The sequence below is a fragment of the Phycodurus eques genome, chromosome 16, assembly GCF_024500275.1.
Source record: "Phycodurus eques isolate BA_2022a chromosome 16, UOR_Pequ_1.1, whole genome shotgun sequence".
In the NCBI taxonomy this organism is placed as follows: domain Eukaryota; kingdom Metazoa; phylum Chordata; class Actinopteri; order Syngnathiformes; family Syngnathidae; genus Phycodurus; species Phycodurus eques.
In genome coordinates, this window is record NC_084540.1 from 20,687,015 (window position 1) to 20,712,052 (window position 25,038).

Genomic DNA, 25,038 nt, shown 5'->3' on the forward strand with positions numbered 1-25,038 from the left:
CAAGATTCAAGAACACGACGGAACGCCCGGAGCCCTTAAGCCATGTTTTGTTGTTTGAATATTCTGCCAGCCCCGCTGCAGGTACTCCAAAAAAATTCAAGTATGTGCTTTCTTTTGATGTAAATCTCCCGAAATGTATCTGAATGGAGTATGCCGCTTTCGGGTAAGCAGCCCCTCCACACAAACAAATACGTCTGCAACAAATTGTTTGGGTTAGTTGGCAAAAACTTTTTTTTTTTGGTAGACAAACTCGTACAGAAGCCAAATGAATCAAACAACTGAGGCAAAAAAACAACAACCTAAATGTGTCATGTGGAGCAACAAAATGGCTGCCAAGAACATTCGACGTAAAACTCTAAAAGTGAATCAAATAGGATGGTGATTCAACGCAACTCCAGTGTGACAAATTATTAAAAGTAGCTGCAGGTTGATATTTAATAATTCGTGGTAACTGAAATCTGACCTGGCTATTCACAGTCTTTTACCCCTGAGAACTACAATTGAGTTTTTTTTTAGTCTAGCAGTCCTCTGTGTTTGATGCATGAAAACATGATAAATATCTCCTGAGATGTGCATGGGAGTATGCCTTCGCCAAGATGTCACCGAAGAAAGCAAAAAGGCCAAACTGCAGAACTCCAAAATAGAGCAAGACCTGTCCGAGCAGACCCGGAATGAGATCAACGTGGTCAAGGTCCTCATGCTTGGTAAGATCGTGGTGTGATGTTTGTGGAAATATGACATGATGTGGTGGTGGACAGTTTTTCAGTACTTTCTTGTGTTTTAGGACCTGCGGAGAGTGGAAAGAGCACTTTGATCAAGCAGATCAAGATCATCCACAGTCATGGCTTCTCCAAACAAGAGCTCACCAGCTTCAAGGTGCCAGCAAATCCTATTGTAATCCTGTTGGCAGTACACGGGGTGTCAGACTCCTTGTAGTTCAGGTGTCACATGAATCCGAATTTGATCTTGAGTAGAATTCTGTGCATCATTCATATCAATAACAAGAAGTTGGTGTTTCCCTCCATTGTTTCAGTGTATAAACATGCAATTTGCTTCAGTTTATTGATTAGCATTATTGATTACAGCTGATCGCAGTGATCGTATGTGAAGGCACAAAACCTTAAGTTGCAGATATTTGGAACTAAATGATATAAGTTGAGCTTTATTAGTCCCATTTCGCTTTAAAATTAAATCAATTTACGAAGCCTCTAGGAATTATTTTGGTTTTATATGCATAGTAATTCTCAAAACATAACGTACCTGACTATTTTAAATGTTGAAGAACGTGAGCTTTATAACAAACTTGCATTTAAAAAAATATCTACAGTACGTTTTTATTATGTCCTACATATTTTTTCACCTTCAAATTCATCCTGCAGGCTGGGTAGAACACCCTAGCGCGTCGTTTTTGACACAGTTTCATTAGTTGGATTTAGTCTATTATAACAGGGCGCACTCAAAAGTCTCAGGGACGCATGCCTTAAATTGAACAGGGAGTTGGCCATTTTGGTTTGAAGCAGCCTTTTCAGGAATTCCAGGGTCGTACTTTGACGAACTCCTACTTTTCAATTCGGCCAAATGAGCCCCGGTCGGAAGCTGGCGTATGAAGGGGCCCTGTTCATTGCTGCTTTTTCTTCTTTGAATCATGATGTCGTTGTGTGCCGTTGAAGCCTGCAGTCCTCGACAACCTCCTCACTTCCATGAAGTTTGTCCTCCGAGGAATGGGGATGCTGAGGATAAACCTGGCCAACAAGAAGAACAAGGTGTGTATTTTGATCTTACTTTGTCAAATGAAACCAAATAGACCCTCCCAAAGTTGAACGCCCTCAAAAAGTCAAGCAACTTGGAGTTCACAAAAGGTATTCTGGAACAAGTATGTGTCAAAGGTCAAACAAAGGTGCTGTTTGCTTGCATTCCTTTCATTTAACATTAGATGCCAGAGTTTATCTGGCGTAGCTTTCGATCATCTCACGGATCATAAACAAGTCTGAAGTGGGTCATCTGATTTAGATTCACGCCCGCGCCATCCTGTCGTGCGGCCGCTGTTTGGGGGACGACCAGGAGCTGCTTCCCTTTGTGGCTCATGCTTTCTGTGCGCTGTGGGCCGACCAGGGGGTGCGAGCTGCCGCAGCCAGAGGTTACGAGTTTGAGCTCAACGACTCTGCCCTCTAGTGAGTACAGTGGCGTGGTTTATTGATTAAAAACAAAAAAAGCACACGTTACTTAACGCTACTGGGTGAGGTGATTGACCAAAGAGGAACTATTTTAAATGGCTCCACCAGATGTGCTCATTGCTTGTAGGTGACACGCAGTAAGAGAACTACATCGCCCAAACGACTGTTAACAACAACCTGGTTAATTGTCTCAAGTGGAGTTTAGGTCTCTAGTTTTACTTCTACAATCATCCACAGCGGGACCCTCATCCTAATGATATGGCTGTTTAATGTGGTTTGTACAAAGCAACTTATTTCTTACCTGCTTTGCACTCAAGACCTTGTACGTTGGGACCTTCATTAACTGGGGACCCATGAGGTTCTAAAAAAAACAGATGCAGTGATATTTTTTGTTCTACTTGAATTACAGCACACACGTTGACATGCCATTTTGCCACAAATTCAAACAGTTCCTGTGCGTCTTCAGTCACAAATCCCAGGCACACTTGATCAGTCTCTCTGGGCAGCCGCTTTTAGGGATTGTTCTTTTTTGCCCATGCAAATGAGCCGCTGCTCACTCTGTCCGCTTCCACTGCAGGGTCTGCCAATACGTGTAAGGCTTTGGAAGCCAGCGCCGATAACGCTGATAATCTGTGACTCAAACAACACTTAACCTCTGCTTTGACATGACAGTGGTTTCTGTGTATGAAAAAAAGGAAATGGCGAATCTTTGCCCAGGTAGCTACCAAGTCATTGTACGGTATATTCAAATTACCCCGACTGTGACTTAACAATAGGGCCAAAAAAGGGACCCCAAAAAAATCATTCACAAAAACTTGACTTGGGTGGACAATTTCACAACTGGGTTAGGCAGGCACTGTGAACAAGCAATGAAAATGTCACCTATGACCTTCTTGAACATGACATAAATCACAAAATGTGATCATGATGCTTTCCCGCTTCAGTTTCTTCGAGAACATGGGTCGAATCATCGCCCCCAATTACACCCCCACTGAGCGAGATGTTCTCCGAGTGAGAGTGAGGACTTGCGGAATCATCGAGACGCAGTTCCAACTGGATGACATGATGTTCCGGTAAGACCTCTGCAATGTACAATATACCGCTCCATTGTTGGTTTGAAGACGACGTGCAAACAACAACCGCTGGCAATTTCAACATGACTCACGATTGGAATTATTCCTTATTACACACGATGGTATTGAAAACTTTATGCACATTCAAGCCACAGTGGAAATATTTGCCTCTTATTTCATCCCTTCATCTATTTTTCTTGAGTGGCGATGTACACCCTGGACCTCTACTGAAACAGTATGCGTCTGTTGGCAGGGAATAGGGACCAAGCCCTGCGGAGTAGTTGACTCAGCCCCCAAATATTTATAATAAATATTAACACGTAACCATAAATATACTACTATCACCCAAAACACTTAAGTATAATTTCAAACTCATCTTAATGGCTTACCGAAAAGAAAAGAAAAATGCTTCTGATGTGTGCGTGTACATCCACGTGGTGAAGACTCTCCTTAACCTCCACTAACACTAAGATAAACTGAACCAACATTATTGTTCAGGTTCTCACTTTAATACACCTTTCACTCTCAATTTGCCCCATGTACTTTGTGGTGCATTGACAACAATGAACATTGCGTTCTTCTGACCGACTGATCTCTCTCACGAGTGGTCCTCCTCTGTTCCGCTGCTGTCACATGTCATCGTCGAGACTCATCATTTGTCTCTACGCTTATCGGAGCTGACGCTCGACCGCGTCGGATAAACGCGTCGGCGCAATCACAAACACGCTCTGACCCCGACGGAGACTCATTACCTGTGTCACCAAGGCCCTCGGTGCCGCTAAGTGCTACATCATATTTGAAATGATTTTCCTTTTGGCCGCACGTCGATATCGATTACACAGCCACATTGGCAGAGAAGAGCAAGTCCTGCCTCAAACGTGGGTGACACAAGCAAGACAAATGGAAGTTTCATGAACTCCTACGAAAGTCTCTTTGTGGAATTTGTACAGAGTGAGTTTTTCAGGGCTGGTAAAGTTGAGGCGTAACATGACAGAGTGAGGGTCCAGCTTGAATCAGTCCCGCTCTGCCCCAATCACCAACATCTTAGCACGAGACTTTCAGCCCAATTAAAAATAGGCCAAGTTTTCTGGTGCCAGAAAATTGTATGTCTTCCAGTACCAGGAGTTTTCAAAGTTTTCTCGTACAGAAAAGTTCTCCAGTCTCATAGTCCTTTGGTGTTGGGGGGGGGGGAATGGCTAAGATGAACCTGAGTGAGAAAGCATGAGTTTATGTCCACAGTATGATGTCTTTTATGGACAGTCCCCTTTCCCTTATTTGACTATTCAGTCGAAGTCATTTTCTCAATTGTGTCATCATTATGACCAGTTATCTAAGTGAAGTTTATGTACACTGCTGGTGTCATGTTGTGTGTTCAAAACACATCCTCTTAAAACCACTTGTTTAGGCGAGTCCTCTGACTGGCCCCTTCAGTTTCCTGTACAATTGTTGCCCTGTAACTATTGATAACCACACAGGCTGATTTGACTCTTATCTAATGCGGCAACCTGCTATGCAAGTCCGCCCGAATTCCTTTCCGTTGCGGAGCCCACCCAAAAGGAGTCGGACTTGGCCTAGTTTGAGAGACCTTGAAGTTTTACGGTGAGGTCTGCGTTATAATGAGTTAAATGATTCTTGGGACATGTTTTTTTTTTTTTTTTAGCACAACAGTTTACAGTAATTCTCAATACAGGCATAGTACACGTCTGAGTTCAAATATTTAATAGACAGGTTTATGAAAAAGAATACAAGACAAGACGCCACTCTTTACTCTTAACATATTGACAATAATATGTAGGCTGGACTTCTTGTTTTTGACTTTGGAGCTTCTGCTGTAATTTTTACATTTTTTTATTTCAAATGTTCACGATCGTTAACCAAGCGAACTTCTTCGACTGGAAATCCAAAGTTTCAGTGTATTATTGGAACATTTTATGTCAGTCCATTGTCGTGTTTTTAATTTCTGTAACTTCAGAAATTGTGGTCTGTCATTCAGGACTCCTAATGAATTCCGTGCAATTGCCATTTCTGCGGTATAATCACGTTTGCCTGTCGACAGGTTGTTCGATGTCGGCGGCCAGCGGAGCGAGCGAAGGAAATGGCTGCGCTGTTTTGACGGCATCCAAGCCTTGTTGTTCGTTGTGGCTCTGAGCAGTTACGATATGTCGCTCCCCGAAGACCCAAAAGTGGTATGTTACGATGTGAGCTGAATGTTGACCAGCGCTAACTGACTTCCATGTCTGGAAACTCTCTAGAATCGGCTGCAGGAAAGTCGTGAACTTTTCGCGTCGATCTGCACCAACTCGATCTTCAAGAGCACCTCAGTGGTAGGTTGGCTTTTAAGCGTACAGTGCCTTGACTGACGAGTTGAATTAGTTCCATGACCACACTCGCATCTCAAATCATCTTTCCCCATTAAAATGTATGCAAATGACTAATCTGTTCTAGGCCTCTCAAAATGCAACACAAAATGTACGATTTTTAGGGAAAATAGCACTCTATAGTATTGTGCATTATAAATTTGTGTTATAAATGATATACGTTTCCCTTTTCTGTAGAAATGTAGTGTCAAAGTTTATCGTATGACAAAAACCATAAATTTTGCTTAAACACTGAATCTGGAATAAACAAACTTTAATATTATAAACATGAGAAATCAAATTTGCGATAAGAGACATCAGTGGTATTTGTTTGTTGTTTTTGTAGTGAAATAGATAACATGAATTCTTCTGTTTCTATCTTGTATTTATCCATCTCTAACTACCTTTCTTTTTTATGTAAATCTTTTTTCAAAGGCCAACAACAAAACAACCCAACAAATAAGAATGTCCTTCAATAAAAATTCAAATCTAAAACTATTAACAGTCCCTGCCTAGGAATTGGTAAAGGGCATTAAAAAAAACACTAATTCAATTGTTATATTCTTTGTTGCAGCCGTGTTGCTCCGCACACGACAAACAGGTCTGTCTTTTACTTTCGTGAACAGATAATCTGCCTCCCACCTGTCTTGGAAGTTAACCGGTTTCCAGCTTTCGTTTGGCCATTTTTGGGAAGGGGAAGTGCAAATTTGCTCGAGGAGACCGGTAGCATAGTTGCTAACGACTGCAACAGAAAGGGAAGGGGCGGTCTAGACTGATGGGCCAACACACTAGCAAAGCATTCAGGGATTTGTAATATTAGTGGCGCATGTGCTATATACTGGCGGGCCAGATCTATTACACATTTGATATGGTCTTACGGGCCAAATAGAATTACATCGTGGGCCAAATTTGGGAAAGTTTGACATATATGTTCTGGAGAGTGCCACTTTTGGGGTGTTCCACTTTAGAGGTTCCATTGTACACCTTTGACCGTTACGCTCAAGCGTGGCTAATATGTTTGCATTCTGGAGACTCCAGTGAATATATACCATTGTGTTTAAGTTGAACCCTTTCCACCTTTCATCTTACAGATTCTGTTCATGAACAAAACTGACCTTTTCCAGGAGAAGATCCTCCACTCCGGAAGACATCTGAGATTGTACGTTTCCACTTTTAAAGGTATGCTTCAAGAGGCTGTCTGATCTATTCCCAGGAGGGAATTCAATAATTGTCCCATTTTGTAAACCATTGTCGTGCTGTTTTAATCCATCCCAAAAAACGTGTAAGTCACAGCCGGTGGAATACAACGTGGGCGTCTACAATCATGCGTTTCTTTTTGATTCTTGGGCTTCTGCTGACATTTAGTTTAATCTGGGGCTGGATGTTGGTTGACCTACGAATTACAGTAAGTCCTCGATTTACGAACGAGTTCCGTTCCTACGCTGGCGACATAACCCGAATTTCCGCGTAAGTCGAATTTCACCGTTAAAGTCGAAATTTACGTCGAAATACTTCGTATAAAGAAACTAAAATACATTAAAATCAAAAGATAAGATGCTGTACTTACCATTACTGCTGAGAGGTGGGTGGAGAAGAAGGAGGGGAGGCTGTGAGAGCTATTGCTGAGGAAGCATGAGCAGGTTCTACTGGCCACTATGGTGCTGGGGACAAAATGGCGGACGAGGCACGGGCGTCGTAAAGTCGCGACGTCGTAACTCGAGGACTTCCTGTACTTGGATTTTTGATACCGTCCCCCCCCAATTCGATTTAATTGAAATGGGAAATGATCTGTTCAAGGGTCCGACTGACACCTTAAAACCTTTTCAACTGTACACGCAAAGTTGGAAGTAAGATTTTCACATTCTTAACTGACATTGCAGCACTGTGTACCTTTTTGTTTTTGACATGAAAGTGTTTCACCCATCAGAGCCCAGAGGGGAAATTAATGGCACTTGATTAATTTAACCATATTCCCCTTCTTCTTCTCATGTTCTTCTTGCCACTGTTGATGAGTCTGCTCTTTCTTTTGCAATAAGTGTTGCAAAAAGCCATGTGCAGAAGCTGGCTAAACTGAGCTCTTGGGATGTACAGTGGATAGAAAAACTCAAGACACCCCTGTTTAAAGGCCAGGTTTTTGAGATGATAAAAAAATATGACCATGATTAATAGACTTTTTGTTTATTTGATGTCTTACCCTATTTGTTGAGTTGTGCAATTCCACTGCTTCTTTCTTCCGTCTTCGCCTCCCTCCAGGAGCGGACGCCGACGTGGACGCCGCAGCTCGCCACGTCACCGCCATGTTCTCGACGTGCGGCGGGGGCGATCGGCCCTTATTTCACCACTTCACCACAGCCACGGACACCGCCAACGTCCGGGTGGTCTTTCAGGTTGCCATGGAGCAGATTATGAAGCAGAACCTCACAAACGCTCGGCTCCTCTAACCGCTGAAGTATTTTAAATCACACTTGTTTGTATATCATTTTAAATAAAATATTTGTTAAGACCTTTTCCCCCCATTCGCTGAAAGTTGAATACATACCTTAAAAGTCAAACCCCTTCATGTGTATAACATTAGCAAATCTCGAACCTTAACCTCAGTGTGCATCTAAAGCAGGGATCCCCCCGAAATTGTCTATTTTTATTGGGGCAAAGGTTGAATGAATTTTGTGAATCATCACGCTGTTCACAGGCAATGATTTTCGCTTACCACTAGCGGTACGAGTACGACACTTGGCTGCTCTAGCCCATTGACGCCTATAAAATACCACGAGGTGAAAGGAGGAGAGGAGTTTTACTTTATTTTACTTTGGCTGTAATTTAGGAACATAAGGTTTTATAGTGGCAACAGTTTAAGATGGTAAACCAAATTTCTGCTTGGGGGAATTTCGTTTTTAAGACAGAACATAGATTATACAGTTTACTGATTAAAACAAATATGTACACACAGAAATACATTTCTACAGCATAAAATTGAGCCAGAAAATCTGAGCTCAGCAGCTCAGTCCTCCACACAGTCTGCCAAGTCCAGAGAGAGGAAAATGTCCGCTTTGCACTTGAACGTCGTCTTGTCTCCGGGGAAGAGTTGACAACTTAATGGGTTTGCTGCAATGTGTCTTATACAGGTGGGCTGTAGAACAGAATAATAATGCATTTTAGTGTATACAGTAAAGATCTGTTGCATGGATAGTGTACTACATTGTATCTCAGCGCTATGGTTTTACCAAATCATTCCTACAAACTTTAAAAATGCAATCACCATAAAAGATGCCGTGTAAATGTGATAAATCCCGACTGACTTTGGGTGAGAGGCGGGGTACGCCCTGGATTGGTCGTTGGTCAATCATAAAACACCTATGGAGAATTTAGTCTTCAATTAGAAACATAATCCTCTTTATTTGCCAAGCATATCGATGAGCTTAATGTTATTTTTGCAATGCGGCAGGAAGCTGAAGTCAGCCAGGGGAGAATGTGCAAACTTGAGTTGAGCACAGAACTTTAATTCATAAATGAGATTATCTCACAAAACGCTAGTTTTATTATCAAAGGCTTTGTTAAACACCAAGTTCATCATTAGTGTCTGTGCTGAACAAAATATATCACTATTATGTGTGTGTGTATAAATATATATATATATTAGAGGTGCTTAATTAATCAACAACTAATCTATCAATTTATTTCACATTTGGATAATCGTTTAGAGACATGAACTTTAAATTGTCCAAATCCTCAGAATGTCAGTTTCTCAAAACCAAATATTCTCACATTTTCTGTCGTCCTCCATGAACGAAGACTGATGATAGTTGTATTTAGTCAAATTGAGACATTTGTAAACATCTGCTTTTACTTTGTGAAAACAATGCTCAACACTTTTGCCCGTTTTGTGACACATTACGGCCCAAAGCTGAATCATCAATTTGTGCATTTCCTGCACTGTCGATCTGAAAGAATGTCCTGCTTTTTAATCAGACTGATCGATTAATTGAACGATTGTACACACACACACACCATTTTCTTTGTTTCATAAAAGTCAATAAAACACTGACCATTGTCTTCAGGCTAAAACGCAGCGCTTCCGTTGCAGGAAACAAACTTTGTGACGGCTCCGCGTCAACTCCTCTGCGGACGTATGGTGACCCCCGGATACCCGACAGCAAGCCGGACGCCCTGCCCACCGAGTGGTAGCTTGGACCGGCCGCCTGCTTGTACCACGCCTCGGTGGGGATGCAGAGCACCAGAGCGGAGAGCACCGCGATGGGCAGCAGCAGTTTAGCCGGCATGTCTGTGTTGAACGTGGAGGTTTAAAACAATGGAGTGGACCTCGTCGTCAGCGATTGTGTGCACCTTTCACCAGTTTTCTCAGTTCTTATAGACACTCTATAATCGTTCTCATGTGACGTAAGTGCATTTATTTAGACCCCCCCCCCCCACAAACCCCAACCAATCTTAACTGGCGGTGACCGGACGACGACGACTGCTACCAGTCCGTGAATGCACTACGTTGACACCGCTGTCGCACCCCGCCTGTTTTCCAGTTGTGTTGTCACTCGGTGTACAATAATTTGTCACATTCAAGTTTTAATATACAGAAACCGGTAATGTAATGACAGTAAAAATCCAGAGTACATGATGAGGTGTTGTTGTTTCTTAAATTGTCATAAATATTAGGTCGTACTAATTAGCCAGGAGGCTAATGTTAGCTTTCTGGGCGCTAGCTAGCGCATTATTAGCATTAGCTGTGTGAGCAGAGGAGCAGGCAAAGGGAGGGTTTGTGTTAAATCTTTTTTTTAAACCGTTTGCTTCTCGCACAGGCGTAAACTTTGATATATTTAATATGAAAATGTGTTTTTTTTAACTTTAAGCCAAACTATTGTAATATATGCCAAAAGGTGAAAAAGGTTAGATATAAAATCTGTTATTCAAATTCTCATGATGTATGCAGTGTGTGTGTAAAATGTCTATTATTTTAAAGGAGACCAGTTTTATCAGAGAGGTTTAAAGACTACTCCAGTAATATAATTACCAGTTTCCTGCAATAACATTTAGAAAGTTGGGGGGAAAAAAACAAAAAAGTTTAAAACCGGTGAAAATGCATCGGCCAACGTTTAAGACAATGGGGATCAAGATTTTAGTTGTGACCTTTTTTTTTTTTTGTTAAATCTGAGTTTCAAACGCCCATAAATGAATCTTTATCATGTAATCAAAACGTTGGTATCATTTGAAAGGTTGCTAAACACAAACAGGCGCCATAAAAAAATATATAGTTTTAATTAGATTTTTCCAAAGTTAGAAAATCTGGCACAAGAAACACATGCATAGAAAAAAAAAAAAAGAAATTAGGAAATTATGAGTTGTTAAAATACATGTAAGGAATAATTATATCACAGTGCTGAGGATTTGTAGTTGATAAAATTCATAAAATAAGCGTTAACGCTTGGAAGCACAACACATGCAAAGGGCAGCACAATGTGTGTGAATCAATCAATTTACATCACGTTTGGCCGCATCACACAGAAAAAAAAAAATTACATTCTTATACCTGTAAATTGGAATAATTACCTTTGTTTTAGAGGAGCGTTTGAGATTTGTAACGCGGGTTTTTGGTCGATAGGGAAATTTCAAAGTCGTTGGCTACAACTAGGAAATGTGTTTGCGTCATCAGTAGTGGTCAATAAGAGTAAGGTGAAAAAAGTGATTACATTTGTTATTATTGGTTCTGAGCCCCCCCCCCCCCTATTACACAACTTAGGAACATTACAGAGCATGCATTGTTAAAAAATAGCCGTTGAAAACACGAATATATTTTTCAACATCACGACTTTTGATGAGAAACTGAGGATGAACATAACTGCATGTACAAGATGTTATATCTTGGGACTGATCTTTTCTTTTTTTATAAAAGTGAAGAAACAATGTTTCTTTTTCGGAAATGAAGGCTGCAGACCAAAGTAACTGTAATAGCTCTTTACAGTCTGAATTATGCTAAACATTTTAAAGTACCTGTCCTTTAATTCGGTATTTGGTGACACGGTGCTTGCCTTTTCACTACAGCATTTCTTGTTAAACGAAAAACCCCAAGGTGAGTTATAAGCAATCAGCCCATTTCTGAGATAATGAAAGTGAAACGATAAACAAAATTGCCAAGTCGTCCTCGGGCGCGGCTTATTCCACTGCAAGCGGCGGAGGGCAGAGGACGTCTCAGTCCTTTGCCTGACTGGGTAGGAACTCCACACTACGACAGAATTTCAACTTCATTTTGCAATGAATGTCGGCTTGTCATTTTCGCTGCGTTCCCCAAAACGAGTACGTCGTCGAGCAAATTGTGCCGCGTGGCGAAACTTGTAACGGGACTCTTAAGAGATGTTTGCTGTTCGGTGCTATTACGTAGAGTGACCGTTATTTTTGTTGTTGTTACGTTTTGAAATGAGCAACAATGGCTGGCAAGCAGTTCAGGGTGTAACCCGCCTCCTGCCAGACGATAGCTGGGATAGGCACGCCAGCAACCCGCGTGAGGAGAAGCGGCTCAGAAAACTGATGGAAGGTTGGATTTCCATTTCCTGGCTGTTCGTCGCCGCTGCTAATGATCGTATTCTTCGAAGCGATGTAGCACTACGGTGCTTGAAATCTGGTCTCCGATTTTGGCCACTTTGGCCTGACTGGAGTTTGAGCTGCGGATGTTCTGATAATGTTTATTACGAGTCAAATGTATTGATTGTGGCCTCCATGTTTTAAGCTCTTTTCAATACGATTTTGTTTTTTTGTGGACTCATTTTCCGTTGTTCAAAACGAAAGTGAAAACAAGAAATGCCCGTGTTGCATTTCTGATGATTTTTCCGAAAGAATTAATCTCCTTTTTCATGGTCCTGATACTCACCAATTTTGGCAGGTGTGTGTAGTCTTTACCACCCAAAGCCCCCAAAATCCTATTTTTTAATAGATTCCCCCCCCCCCCCCCCCCCCTTCGCTTATACAAAAAGCATATGACAATGACTTTAGTCTTTAGTTCTCCTGCTACAAAAAAAAGCTTTGAAACAGCCACCCCATCTTTAACTTGCATCAACTTTCACAAATAATAGAAGTAAATATTTTCTTCTTGACGGGTGACGTAAATATAGATAGACACTCGCTCTTGGCAAAACGTGCCTTCTGTCAAAACGTATGCAAACTTGAGCCGTAATAAATTGAAATTTTACCTAATAAAATAAGCGTCAAATTGCATGCCTCGGCGGGTCCAGATGTCAGTCATCGAAGATTAAGGCCACACCCTAACTCGGCCTGTTACGTTCCTTTCTAGTTTGCATTTGTGTTTAATTCAGTGAATCTTTTGCATACCACAAGAGCGAGCCTGTTTGCCACACTTCTCTAAATTGCCAAGCTGCTGATGTGGGCTGACGGTGGTGGTGGTGTCAATGATCGATAAACATTTTGAATATTCGCTGTGAAAACGGGGGTGCGAGGACCTTTTCGTCCCCGCTTGCAACGTCAATTAATTAATGTTTTTTTGTCTCCCCCTGCGGATAACCCTGAACAGTGTGACGATGCAGTGCTCCGACTGTGGCTACGTTTGTTTGAACAAGAAAGCCAAGTTCTGCAGCGAGTGTGGCGTCAAGTTGCCGGTCCAGTCTGCCAACAGCCAAGGTGAAGGAGATTTGCTCATCGGACAGCATATGCACAATTTGAGAACGATGGCCATCATGTCAATGCACCTACCATGCTTGGAATATTCATATGAAAATAAAATGCTGGCCTGAATTAATGCCAGAAAAGCTTCATACTTGCCAACCTTACAATTCCAAAATAGTATTTAAACAAACAAAAAAAATAATTATGGGGAGAATATTTGTGTTTGTGTTCGCTGCATACGCCGCATACGAGGATTTGCACACCAGTGTAACTCAGTGACTTGTTGATGAATGTTGTTGTTGAATGTTCTTGTTCTGTCACTTGGCAGAAAAAGGGTTGGCAAATGTGAAGAGGTTTTTATAATGTAACTAATGTATTGGTCACCCATTCAAAAATCCTGTCATTATTTTTGCTGCATTGATTATTTCCATGTATTTTCATGTAAAAGCTGTCTTCTTTAACCTGCATGAAGGAAATCAACCAAACTCCTTGGTACCAGATTTGACAGACTCTACCGCTACAACACAGAAGCGCATTATTTCCGCCGATGACAAAAACAGCAACACAGAGTCTAAAAAGTCAAATAGTGAGGATGAACAAGCCACTTGTGAGCACCCTCTACGGGACCAGAACGCCAATGTGGATCAGGAACAGCAAGAGAAACATGAGAAGGAACAGGAACAGAAACAGAAGCAGTCTGGCACTGCAGACCAAGGAAGAATCTTTTGGTCTCAAACACCATCTGAGGTAACACTTTATGCAAATGAACAGCTTGGATGAAACATTGCATTCCTGTTGCTAGAGGAGTATTTGTATCCTTGCAGATGCTTGTTCCAGATTCAGGCTCCAGTGTGGACTCCGATGCAGTGGAAGACATGCAGACACAAAAGTCGGATGCAGACTATCATGCGCAATACGATACTCCACCCCAACCAACACCCATAAGGTTTATCTCTTTCAGATGGTTTTCTGTTGAGAACATTAATAATAGTAATGTGTTTAATGATCTGCTTTTAATTTTTGGCTTTGCATTTCAAGCAGGAGCAGGAACATAGCTTCCCGAAACAGACTCACTGTTTACTTCCACGCCATCCTCTCAAACGATTTCAAATTTGACCTCGATGAAGATTCCATCTTCATCAGAGGTGGACCTCCTCTATCAGAATGGAATGTCAATGCATTGCAGCTAAATGTGACCAGGTACTTCTGGATGTAGCATGATCTTGAATATTATTGATCCTTTCAAAATGATTTGATCAGGTTTCGCGCTGCCCGTCCGCCACATCGCCAATGCCTCTTTGAAAGAGGATGTGGTGAAGCAAATTTTGCCCACATCCTCCACCATGGCAAATCCAAGTTGCCTGCGTCAAAACTTCCACTCACTGATTAAAGTTAAAGTCTGTTCGGTTAATTGAAGACTGAGAATGTGAGCGTGAACGGTTGCTTGTCTTTGCCATGAGATTGACTGCCGACCACTCAAGGATGTACCCAACCTCTCGCACGGAAGTTAGCTCCAGTTACAACCCTAGTGAGGACAAGCGGTCTTGAAAATTGATGGATAATTAATTACTACTTCTTAATTGTCATTCAAGCATAAGCAGAAGTTAACCAGTCGGTATTACAGTAATCTCCCATTTTACGCGGGTTTCTAAAAACTGCAGCGGGTTTGTGAAATCGGACTCCCATATTCTTTAAACACCTTGTAGATACAGACACCCAGTAACTAATTTCAAAGTCTGTGTACTTGCCAGTGAAGATTCAAAAAGAGAGTGACGGCAATAATGACATGTCTGAAAGCGCTCCGTGGGGAGGCATCCTAACCAGATGCCCGAGCCACCTCATCTGGCTCCTGTATGTAGCCCGTTTTCCACAACAGGGCACCCCATGGGGCAGCACGGTGGATTCAATTCTGAGCTGGCGAGTTCAACTACGGCCTCGTCTGTGTGGAGTTTGCATGTTCTACCCGTGCCTGCGTGGGTTTTTCTCCAGGTGCTCTGATTTCCTCCCACTTCCCAAAAACATGCATGGTAGGTTAATTGGAAACTCTACATTGCCCGTAGGTGTGAATGTGAGTGCGGATGTTTGTTTGTTTATTTGTACCTTGCGATTGGCTGGCGACCAGTTCAGGTTGTACCCCGCCTCTTGCCCAGAGTCAGCTGGGATAGGCTCCAGCTCGCCCGGATGTATTGACATTTGTCTCCTTTTTGTGCAGGAATCTCAAAGAGCATGGGTTTTTGGTCGAAGGCAGTCTGGAGACAAACAAAGAGGTTATGTCTGTGCCAATACCTTACAAATATGTTGTATACAAGAAGGCGAACAAAAAATACAAGTTTGAGTACATCTACAAACAGGATTGTGATCAGTCCAAAACCAACAGATGCTTGTTTGTCGAACCTCGCCTCCTCATTGAAGACGGTATGAACAGCCCTAACTAACCCTAGCCTGTTATGTAGACTGCTGTGCTCATCAATAATATGTTGTTGTTTTTATTAAAGGGGACTGGCATCAATATGATGACATCGTGTGTGTTAAGCCAACAAAGACCATTTTAGGACGCATCACAAGCTTTTGGACTGACCAGGGGAAACAAATGATTAAAGGCCGAGATATTGCAGGGAAAATAATGATGGACACAATATTTGATCTTCTCAGGACCTGGACTGACACCAATTTGAGAAGTTTTCTAAAACAGCTGAATCAGTTCTTTCAGATCTATGCAAACCCATCTATTTACGAAGGAACACGTAAGAAATGGGACTCCTTTAGCTACAACGAGAACAATGTAAGTTCTCAGTTTTGTCGTAAATCAGTCCGGTTGTAGCCAAATCCTCCTAAATCCACCACTTTGCATTTCCCAGATACGGACTTGGATGAAGGACTTCATGTTGACAAACGTGTCTCCTCGAGTAAATGGGAATGAAAATGCAGAGAGTTTGTATATTCAAGATCCTCTTCGAGCGGCTGTGCTCATGCTCCACCTGTGCGAACAGTACGGTATCAACCTGGATCCTGTCCACCGCCTCCGCCTGTGCACTCAGCTGTCGTTGCCCAAACTAGACAGAAGCGCCTTCCTCCAGTACTGGCAAGATTTTTCACGGGATGTTCGTCTTCTTCCAAGGTAAGTACAGTGGCATCTTGAGGGGTGACCATAATGCGAATCGTCGCGCTTTGATTTGCTTGACCTTCAAAACAACTTTTGTGGAAAAAGTATCCCGAAAAGCAAAATAAACATTGGCGCGAATCCTTTGGTTGCTTGGCCGTTTTAAGGCACACATCGAAAGGCACATTGTTTCTACTACATTCATTTTGTTTGTAATGAATTTTACTGGTCTGTATTGTAGCGTGCCAAGCTGCTTGTTATCTCTCATCAAAACTGTGAAACAACGTGGGAACCCCCACTGGATTGTGGCATTACCGCTCTTTCACCTCCTTGAAGGCTTTGCTGCAGAGCCCTTTCAGGTGGTGACATCTGGATATGGTTTGCAAGATCTTGAAGTGGGTGAATTGAACAGTGATCAAAGGAAGTAAGAACACTCCAACTATATGAACACATCTAACCTTGGATCTATTCCCAAATTCATAAATGTCTCATCATCTTCCGCTTGCCAGGGCCCTGCTCAACATGATAAAAAAACATCATCACTTGATGAAGGTGGATCCACTTTCAGCTCGATCTGGTTTTTACATGATGTCTCTCTGTGAAATGAAGGATTACAGTATCAGCATGAACATCCAGCTTTTGGACATTCTTCGTGTTCTCACCTTAAAGGCACCAAGGGACATCAACCTCAATAACGTCCAGGTATGTCACGATAAAAAAAAAAAAACTAAACTAAACTGTAGCAGAAGAGTGTGGACTCCTTGACAAGCAATCACTTATTACCAGTGATTAAGGGGTCACATATGAAACCAATAGAACACGGACTGAAGCCATTTATAGTGTGCATAAAAAGTCTACACGTTCCTGTTCAAATGCCAGGTTTTTATCTAACAAAAAAATGAGACCAAGAAAAAGTATTAAAACCAACACACACAACAACTCTGGAGAGAGGCGTCGATGTTTTAAGCGAGTTCGCCGCGGTAGAGTGAGCAGTTCAGTTCCTTAACTCGGAAGCTCATTTGCTCGCGCGCTAGCTCTTTAGCTCGTTGGCTAGCGAACACAATAAACCGTTAACTTTCCCTGAAGTGTCTCTGTTGCGTGAATCTAAGTGCTGCACATGGAGCAAGGCTACGAAGTATCGGACGGCGCAAACACCGGCAGTCTACCGTTCTTTGAGGCCTCGAGTGGTGAATGACACGGCCATTCAACTCACTGTGTGACGCACACGCTGGCTCAAAACAACAATAACAATTTATCAAGTCCGGAAAAAAACTATCGTGTCCATTTTAGTTATCAAATGATAAGTCGATATAGTAATTATCGTGACAGGCCTACCTGTCAACACATTTTGGGAATCCCTGCTCTAAACCATTGAGAATTAAGCCTATTGCAAAATTCTAAGTAGTTATTCGGGACAAAGACCGAGTATATTCTGGAGTAAAAAATTAATTGTTGATCCTGGTTTTCATTTCAGGATCTATCTGACATTCTCTCACACATCCAAAATAATCTCCTTGAGAGAAAATACAGGTAAATTAGATTTTTATTTAAACATGGCAATATTTTATCCCTCCCATTGTTTTCTTGTGTTCTTCAATTTGCATGTTAAACTATTATCGCAACTGAATCCTTGCTAGTTGGATCTCCAAGGATTATGGAAGATTGTGCCTGATTGCGGTGGGAAACCTCTTTGAGAAGATTTGCAACGGAGCCAAGTCATTATACTGCAAACATATTCCTCTCGCATGCATGAGCGTGGTTGCGTCCGTGTTTGACTTGGTCATTCCACACATGCAACAGGTATGCAAAGTGAACTCTTACGAAGCCAGTGGTGCACCCTTCAACAGAGGTGGGTTGCCAATCGAAACTGAAAAATGATTCCCTTTTAGGAGGCTCGTGGAGACGGACAGCAGCCACAAGCAGGAGAGATTGCAAAGGCGATTCGCATCATGAGAGGCTGGATGAGTTCGCATTTCAAGGAAGATTTGCTATCCAGGAGGCAACCTCACAAGGTTGTCGCTACGGAGGCGATGGAAGTGAGCATTGTGATGTTTTGTAATGAAATTGCTTGAACAAAATCTTGATATGTAAATGGTTATAACATTATTATCACTCATGGTACAAAAGCATCAGATATTGATACTGTCGCTGTCTGATGTCAAAGGGTAATGTGATGTGAAAGAACCATATATATAAGCTTCCTTTTCTTGGTTTTTGCAGGTGTGGAACCGTATACTTGGCATCCACTTCATTGATAATGAGTGTCAGGAATTGTGGAGACTGAAATTATCTTTGGATTTTGAGGGCAAGTACAAAAAGGTAGAGTATATACAGCCTAGTTGTACATCATTCAGATACTTTCTTGACTACATATTCAGTGGAATGTCTGATATGTTTGGTTTAAGGCAAATCCAGTGGATCAAATTCATTTTTATTGCTCAAAAATAGTGGAGCTCGATGAGTCTTTTCGACATGTCGCGCCTACTATTGAGATGTGTGCGCTCGAAGCTGTTCCATCTGTATGCCAGGTATTTGTATGCTCTCTTCACGATTTATTCATGTTCAAAGTGTTTGCTCCAACCCCAAGCCGCCAATATGAGAACGTAGCCTGGAGGTGAAAATGCTAAATTCCTCTTAACTCACTGTATGTCGACACAATGTCCTCCTTATCCAGACCAATTCAGAGGGCCAACTGTTGAAGAATTTCAAGATGAACGGCAAGTTCGTGAAACTTGTCTCAGCCATTGTCACAAATTCCTGGCCAAGGGACCACCAAGGAAATTATGAAGAAAAAAAAGAGACGGTCCTTCAGTACCTTCTCTCCTGGACTGCTGCCGGACAAATTTTTCAGCTATATGGTAATCCATCATTTTTTCATTGATCAGGTTTGAGGAAAATCTACTGTTATATATGTGAGATGGGTTGATTTATTCTTTATTCTTTTTTTTCATTGACTCCAGTTTTGAAAGAAGTAGGGGACTCCATTTTACTTTAGTTGCACACACAAATTCTAACAAATTGCAAATTCGTGTTAATCGATGAATCAAATCTCTAGGGGAGGAGCGTTCAAACTACAGCCCAACTGATTAATAAGCTTAAATCGGGCCGATGATAGCGCATCAGCAATAAATAGACATTGGCCAATATTTAACTGATGCGTTAACCTTTTTGTGCGCGGAGATTGTTTCTTGCTACTCGGCTGAGAGAAAAGGGAAGAAAGGGAGAAAAGGGAAGAGAAACTGCATTTTGTTTCAAAACAATATAACTGCACTTCAGTACCACATGACAAGTTTTATAGTTGTTTACGTAGCATCTTTGTGAAATATGCAACTATTAATTCCCATGTCCACCATTATGTAATAAAAAACTATTACAAAGCATTTTAAAAATGCGTAAATTGTCAAATATCTGTGTGAATAAACATCAAGGTGGATACTGGTCAGCAGAACCGCTTCACAGTTCACACAGTTCAAAAGGGTTCAAATCTGGGCTCTGCGTTCCTGTGTGGAGTTTGCATGTTCTCCCCGTGCCTGTGTGCGTTTTCTCTGGGTACTCTGGTTTTTTTCCGACATTTAAAAAAACATGCATGTTAGGATTATTAAAGACTCTTAACTCAGGGGTGTCAAACTCATTTCTGTCGCGGGCCACGCTGTAGTTCTCCTCAGAGGGCCCTTATGACTGTGAAACTATATAAATGGTAAATCGCCTCATGTTATCGCATATACACAACAAAATCATGGATAACCAAGTTTTAAATCAGAAGTCAAGGATAACACTGTAGGTTTTTCAGTTCCTGTAAAAAGAAAAGAAAATGGAGGATCGGTAACAAAATGCTTTCAATATTTTAACATTATTTATTACATACGACAATTTGAAAATTTGGTACAAATTTGAGCAAGAATCATGGAAGTTGATGGACATGATTTGCTTTCGTGGGCCACATAAAATGACTTGGTGGCGTCGGATCACGTCTCGCTGGCCCTTGAGTTTGACGTGCTAAAACTTGTCAGGTGGAGAGGCGGTTTTAAAGGGGCTACTAATGTTCAATTTCTCGCCTTTTCAGGTGCAGAGGAAAACCTTTTTGACAAACTCACTGATGATGCCAGCGACAGAATCACTTTTGCCGTGTCAACATTGAGAAACATCAAAAATCAGCTTATTAAGGGTAACATTACAGTGAAGCTGCTCAGAATCCTTTTGGCAAGTCAAGAGGCCCTCTTAGAACTGCTGAAGATCGGTAATAGTCGTCTGCTTTTCATGAAAGACTGCTGGAGACATGATAAAAGACATAACGTGTTTCGTGAACCCTGTCATCGCTAGATTGTCTGTCCGAGAATGAGCAACACAGGGACACTGGCAAAATGACAAGGCTTCTGAAGTGCAGAGAAAGTGAAGTTCAAGCGGTATATACTCAGAAGGAGCAAATGGACTCCTTGCTCACAATGATCCGTCACCTTGACGAGCACATGGCGGGTACGAAGACCAAGTTGAACGTGATCAAACATTTGCAGTGAATGTAATGTTTGTTTTATCCCTTTTTATTTCAGTTGACGTCCGTGACATGGATGAGAGATGCCGTGTCAACATAAAGATGATGGCCCTAGACCTTTTCATGGAGGTTCACCCGTTTGACCAACTTCCCTCTGCTACGGCCGGTGTTGTCACTTACTTCAAAATAAATGACGAAATCAGACAAATGTCAGATGTCTTGTACAAGTTAAACAATAGCCACATATTTATATTGTGCTGGAAGGAACAAGGCAAACTCCTGGGCAGTGAAGAGGTCATGCAGGACAATCCCGTTGAGGAAGTCGTACCGCGCGCAACACTGACACTTGATGAGCTTTATGCCGATATTTTTAAGCCTTGCGTTGCCGCTTACACAGATATTTACACACATTTGAAGAATGGCAGTATAAAGCTGAAGGAGGTGCAGCGGCTTTTCAGCAATTACAGGGGCAAGTACGCAGAGCTCGCACAAGACTTGGACATCATGTGTAGAATTGACACGTCGGCAGATAACCAGTGGATCCACACCAGGCTTCAACAGATTGAGCAATATCACGAGCTCCATCTTGCCGTGGATTCAGCTGAGGTCATTATGGCGGTCAAAGGGACCCTCTGTCTTGAAGGAGATTTCAGCGTGCTGGAGACATTGTTGAAAGTTGTAAGTGTTATATCTATTTGCTATTACAGTGGAACCTTCAAGGTCAAACACAATCCGACTAGAATTAGAATTTTCCATTGCAATTAATGGCTATGGAATTACCAATACATTGAGCAATTTCCTTGTTTAGTAACACGGGATGTTTATTTCCTCAACTGTAGATCTTTTAAGCAGGTTGTGGGTCAGTTTTTGTGTTTTTAGAAGATATTAAACAATATATAAAGAGCTCTTTCACCAAACTGCTATTAACTGTTTTCATGTGTTTTAAAAGCCCAATAACGAATTCAAATTCAGTTAATTAATTGTTATTTTCAAAACGCTATTTATCTAGAAATATATTTAATTTATCCCAATAACGCTTCCCTTTGAAAATATTTCTTGGACTGAGCAGCCAATGTGTGTTCCGCTTTCTCACTTGGCAGTTAGTTCCAGTTCTAATTCTCCACTCGTTATAACTTTTCCAGTCACACCTGAGGTTCCAGTGTATTCTCAACAACTCAATGAAGGTTTTCCTCAAGCTTTCCTGAACATTGTTTGCTTCATGGTGTTCTTCTTTCAGAGTCATGCAAACTTTGAAGTGGAGGAGCTTCAGTGCATTGACAATGACTTGATAGGGGCCAAGAGGGATCTGGTGGACATCACTGAGCCTCGTAGACTTTGTTTAAATGAGCTGACACACAGAGGCCATTTTACAAAATGGGTAAAAGATGCACTGAAAGGTAACAACCATGAGTTCCAGGAAATATCTCAAAGCTCATCAAGGCCAGGCCGTTTGAAAAATGCTAACTACTTTCAGATCTCAAAGAGTTGAAGGTGTTTGTCGAACTGGCTTCCATCTCTGCGGGAGAGAACGACATGGAGGTGGATCGCGTGGCTTGCTTTCATGACGCCATTCTCGGCTACTCTCCTATCCTGTATGAGCTTCATCCAGACTCAGGTTTTCTGGCCTTCAAAAACGTTTTGAAGAAACTCTGGAGAGCATTAGACAAAGACAACAACCTTCCCAAAAAAATGGTAAAAGGGAAAAAAAAAGAAGAGAGATTTACTATTACGCAATAAGATATAGCCAAGTGGTTATTCAATGAGACAATAATAATAAAACAAGTTATTTTTCAGCGTGACAGTGGCCGCCATTTGGAATGGCTGAAGACCGTAAAGGATAGTCATGGCTCAGTGGAGCTGTCTTCTATGTCTCTGGCGTCAGCCATCAACAGTAAGGGCATCTACTGGATCAGTGCACAGAGTGGAAAAAAGGTAAATTAACAAACTCCATTGCTGATTCCACCGCATGGCTGTACAGTGTTCCACCGCTATTTAGCCTATCGCTGGAATTCCCACTATATCGCATTATTCCACAGTTTATAGCAATTGTTTTGATTTGTATTTACTTCCTCACTGTAATACCCATGCATGTTAGAAAGTCACAGTTGCCCATGCACTCGTCAGCCGTTTAATGTTGGGAGAACAATGAAAAACATAAACACAATGAGCACACTAAGCAAGAGTTCGGTCGAGCACAGAAACTCGTGAAATGCACGCTTTGCAATGCATCGTGTTTAAAAAGTGTGTTTTAAGTTTAAATGTGTTTAAAGCCTGTGACATAAATATATTTTTAACACGGTATGGTCTTTAAATTGCAGATATTCACCTATTGCGGGTGGGTCTGGAATGTATGTATGTATGAAATGTGCTTTTTGTAACTCACAGGTGAGTCTCGACACCACTTTGAAACTTGAGATTCTGGAGGACAAGGAGGATAAGGAAGAGCGCGTGACGCGCTACTATTCTCTGGAAGATGTGCGGGAGCTGCAGAACAAACTGATGCTCATGTCTGGGAAAGGCGATCAGGGACAGAAGGAAATGAATTACTTCACAGAGGTACGACTGTATTTCTAACTGGGGGCACATGAACACGATGGTAGGGCACCAACAACTTAAATAAGCTCCATAAAATGAAAACTGCTGTAGTCTCTCAAAGCCCAAAGTGCTTTTGATTTGCATTTTTTCTTACAACTGACATTTTATGTGATTCAGTAAAAAAAGAACAATTCTTCACTCAAATAAAATGTTGACTTTCTAGTAGCTGTGTCAATCTAAGCTTTACCTGTTCAAATGTTTCATTTCAGGTCTTTGCTGGTGTTCAAAGACTAGCGGAGGCTTTCATTGCTCTCTATGCTGCTGGAAACCCTCTGTTCAGACACTGGGAAGCTCAAATCCAGTGTTGCTTCAGTGAGAAACTCAGCATTGTGATGGACTTCAACCTGGGGGAGAATTTTAATCTTGTCACCATTGAGGAGCGCCTTCCTGACCTTTGCATGAAAATGGAGAACATCCTGCACTTTTGGTTGGATTATTTGGACGAACAGAGATCCCAGCATCACTTTTTGAACTACTTCACAACAGAACAGATTTTCTACCTATGCAACAATCTGTCAGAAGAACACGTTAAACATGTAGCTGATCAAGTTCTCATGATGCTGTCCTTTATTAAGCCACACTGCACTGCCTCAGATGTATCGGGTGTCTTGCATGAACTTCAAAATGAAATCCTCACCAAACCACAAGAAGAAGAAGAAGAACTTGAGTTCCAGTTGATGTCAGACCCAAGTATGGAACTGGATCCTGAGGAACAAGCAAATGGATTTCAAAGGTTTGATCTGATATGGAATAAGTACATGAAAGACCCGGAGGATGTTGTTCCCCACATTCTTGACATACAAAGTCTCGGAAGACTGCTTGAAATGCTGGTTGAGAAGGACGATGTTTCTGAAGAGAAGGTTGAAAGAGAGCTCCCGAAAAGCATAAAAGCTGGAAATCCAAACCTCATTGTTTGCCCTCACACGGCAGTCTTAACTTCTTGCATCTCCATTTATATGACCAGCAAAGATCAGCCGCTGCCAACTTACGACGAGGTCCTGCTGTGCAACTCCTCCACAACTTACGAGCAGGTGGAGCTCTTCCTCAGACGTTGTCTCAGGCCAGGTTGCAAAGAGAAGAAGATATACTGCCTCCTGTACGGGGAGCTGCTTATGTATGATGTTAGCTGTAAAGTTGTGAATTTTTTTCAGCGCATGAAAGTACAGAGTTCGACAGATTACAGGCTTGTTATTCTCTGTAGCTCAGAAAGAGAAGAAACCTATCTTCCATCAGCTTTCAGTCAGTACCGGTTGCAAATTGTTCCTCAAACGTCACTGGCCGACATCCAAAGGTTCCTCCACCAGCATTATGTTGTCCCACCAGATCAATACAGTGCAGCAGCTGTATTCAAAGATCGCCTCTGCGTTGGCACTGTCTCATCTGAAAGGGCTGGTGTTGGTGAGTGTAAGCCTGTGTTCACACTTCATGTTTGATTCTGTTTAAACTAACTTTTGCATGTGAATACTATCATTCGAACCCAAACAAGCTGACTGAGACCACTAAAAGAGGTGGGTCTCCATCCACATGGGGCGAACTCTGGTGATTGCAGCGTTGAAATGACAGCTAAAAGTCGAGAGAAATTGCTAATATTTAATAGTACGAAGTATGATCAGGGCTGTCTCGCTGCCGC

General features: G+C 41.8%; 3 protein-coding genes across 6 annotated transcripts in view; 2 read left to right on the forward strand and 1 right to left on the reverse strand.

The window, feature by feature from the left end:
• The first annotated feature begins 42 nt into the window (after positions 1–42).
• LOC133415017 (guanine nucleotide-binding protein G(o) subunit alpha-like) lies at positions 43–9,768 on the forward strand. Its single transcript, XM_061700800.1, has 11 exons — positions 43–81; positions 569–704; positions 785–876; positions 1,671–1,763; positions 2,011–2,171; positions 3,119–3,247; positions 5,304–5,433; positions 5,500–5,571; positions 6,696–6,783; positions 7,858–8,053; positions 9,686–9,768. Exons 1-10 carry the CDS (start codon positions 43–45, stop codon positions 8,043–8,045), a joined length of 1,128 nt encoding a protein of 375 aa, XP_061556784.1. The 3' UTR covers positions 8,046–8,053; positions 9,686–9,768.
• Positions 8,392–12,880, reverse strand: LOC133415018 (neuropeptide B-like). 3 transcript variants are annotated; one of them, XM_061700803.1, is made up of 3 exons: positions 12,795–12,880; positions 9,648–9,883; positions 8,392–8,731 (listed from the first exon to the last, which is right to left on the reverse strand). In XM_061700803.1, the coding sequence occupies exons 2-3, from the start codon at positions 9,879–9,881 to the stop codon at positions 8,603–8,605; spliced, it is 363 nt and encodes a 120-aa protein (XP_061556787.1). In that variant the 5' UTR covers positions 9,882–9,883; positions 12,795–12,880; the 3' UTR covers positions 8,392–8,602. The 3 variants fall into 3 exon arrangements, with proteins under 3 accessions (XP_061556787.1, XP_061556786.1, XP_061556785.1); XM_061700802.1 differs by lacking the exon at positions 12,795–12,880 and adding an exon at positions 11,602–12,027; XM_061700801.1 differs by lacking the exon at positions 12,795–12,880 and adding an exon at positions 11,161–11,416.
• Positions 11,726–25,038, forward strand: part of rnf213a (ring finger protein 213a) — a 36,427-nt gene continuing 23,114 nt past the window's right edge. Inside the window, exons 1-24 of one of the 2 annotated variants that reach the window (XM_061700798.1) lie at positions 11,726–11,819; positions 13,133–13,239; positions 13,697–13,971; positions 14,049–14,170; positions 14,263–14,424; positions 15,437–15,639; positions 15,720–16,006; positions 16,083–16,342; positions 16,566–16,748; positions 16,834–17,026; positions 17,799–17,854; positions 17,962–18,124; positions 18,214–18,360; positions 18,545–18,643; positions 18,730–18,852; positions 18,999–19,182; positions 20,388–20,561; positions 20,645–20,797; positions 20,872–21,491; positions 22,051–22,210; positions 22,288–22,505; positions 22,608–22,745; positions 23,199–23,369; positions 23,618–24,806. In XM_061700798.1, the coding sequence (XP_061556782.1) occupies positions 13,140–13,239; positions 13,697–13,971; positions 14,049–14,170; positions 14,263–14,424; positions 15,437–15,639; positions 15,720–16,006; positions 16,083–16,342; positions 16,566–16,748; positions 16,834–17,026; positions 17,799–17,854; positions 17,962–18,124; positions 18,214–18,360; positions 18,545–18,643; positions 18,730–18,852; positions 18,999–19,182; positions 20,388–20,561; positions 20,645–20,797; positions 20,872–21,491; positions 22,051–22,210; positions 22,288–22,505; positions 22,608–22,745; positions 23,199–23,369; positions 23,618–24,806 (5,380 nt within the window). In that variant the 5' untranslated portion in view covers positions 11,726–11,819; positions 13,133–13,139. The remainder of the gene's footprint in view (positions 11,820–13,132; positions 13,240–13,696; positions 13,972–14,048; positions 14,171–14,262; positions 14,425–15,436; positions 15,640–15,719; positions 16,007–16,082; positions 16,343–16,565; positions 16,749–16,833; positions 17,027–17,798; positions 17,855–17,961; positions 18,125–18,213; positions 18,361–18,544; positions 18,644–18,729; positions 18,853–18,998; positions 19,183–20,387; positions 20,562–20,644; positions 20,798–20,871; positions 21,492–22,050; positions 22,211–22,287; positions 22,506–22,607; positions 22,746–23,198; positions 23,370–23,617; positions 24,807–25,038) is intronic. The other variant, XM_061700799.1, reaches the window with a different exon arrangement.

Excerpts from the sequence above, each read along its gene's own strand:
- LOC133415017 (XM_061700800.1), top strand. The coding sequence starts at position 43 with ATGTTTTGTTGTTTGAATATTCTGCCAGCCCCGCTGCAG. Across the intron at positions 82-568 it reads TTCTGCCAGCCCCGCTGCAG|ATGTGCATGGGAGTATGCCT; the intron begins GTACTCCAAAAA and ends ATATCTCCTGAG. Across the intron at positions 2,172-3,118 it reads CTCAACGACTCTGCCCTCTA|TTTCTTCGAGAACATGGGTC; the intron begins GTGAGTACAGTG and ends TTCCCGCTTCAG.
- LOC133415018 (XM_061700803.1), bottom strand. The coding sequence starts at position 9,881 with ATGCCGGCTAAACTGCTGCTGCCCATCGCGGTGCTCTCCGCTCTGGTG. Across the intron at positions 8,732-9,647 it reads GTTTTAGCCTGAAGACAATG|CCCACCTGTATAAGACACAT; the intron begins GTCAGTGTTTTA and ends TCTGTTCTACAG.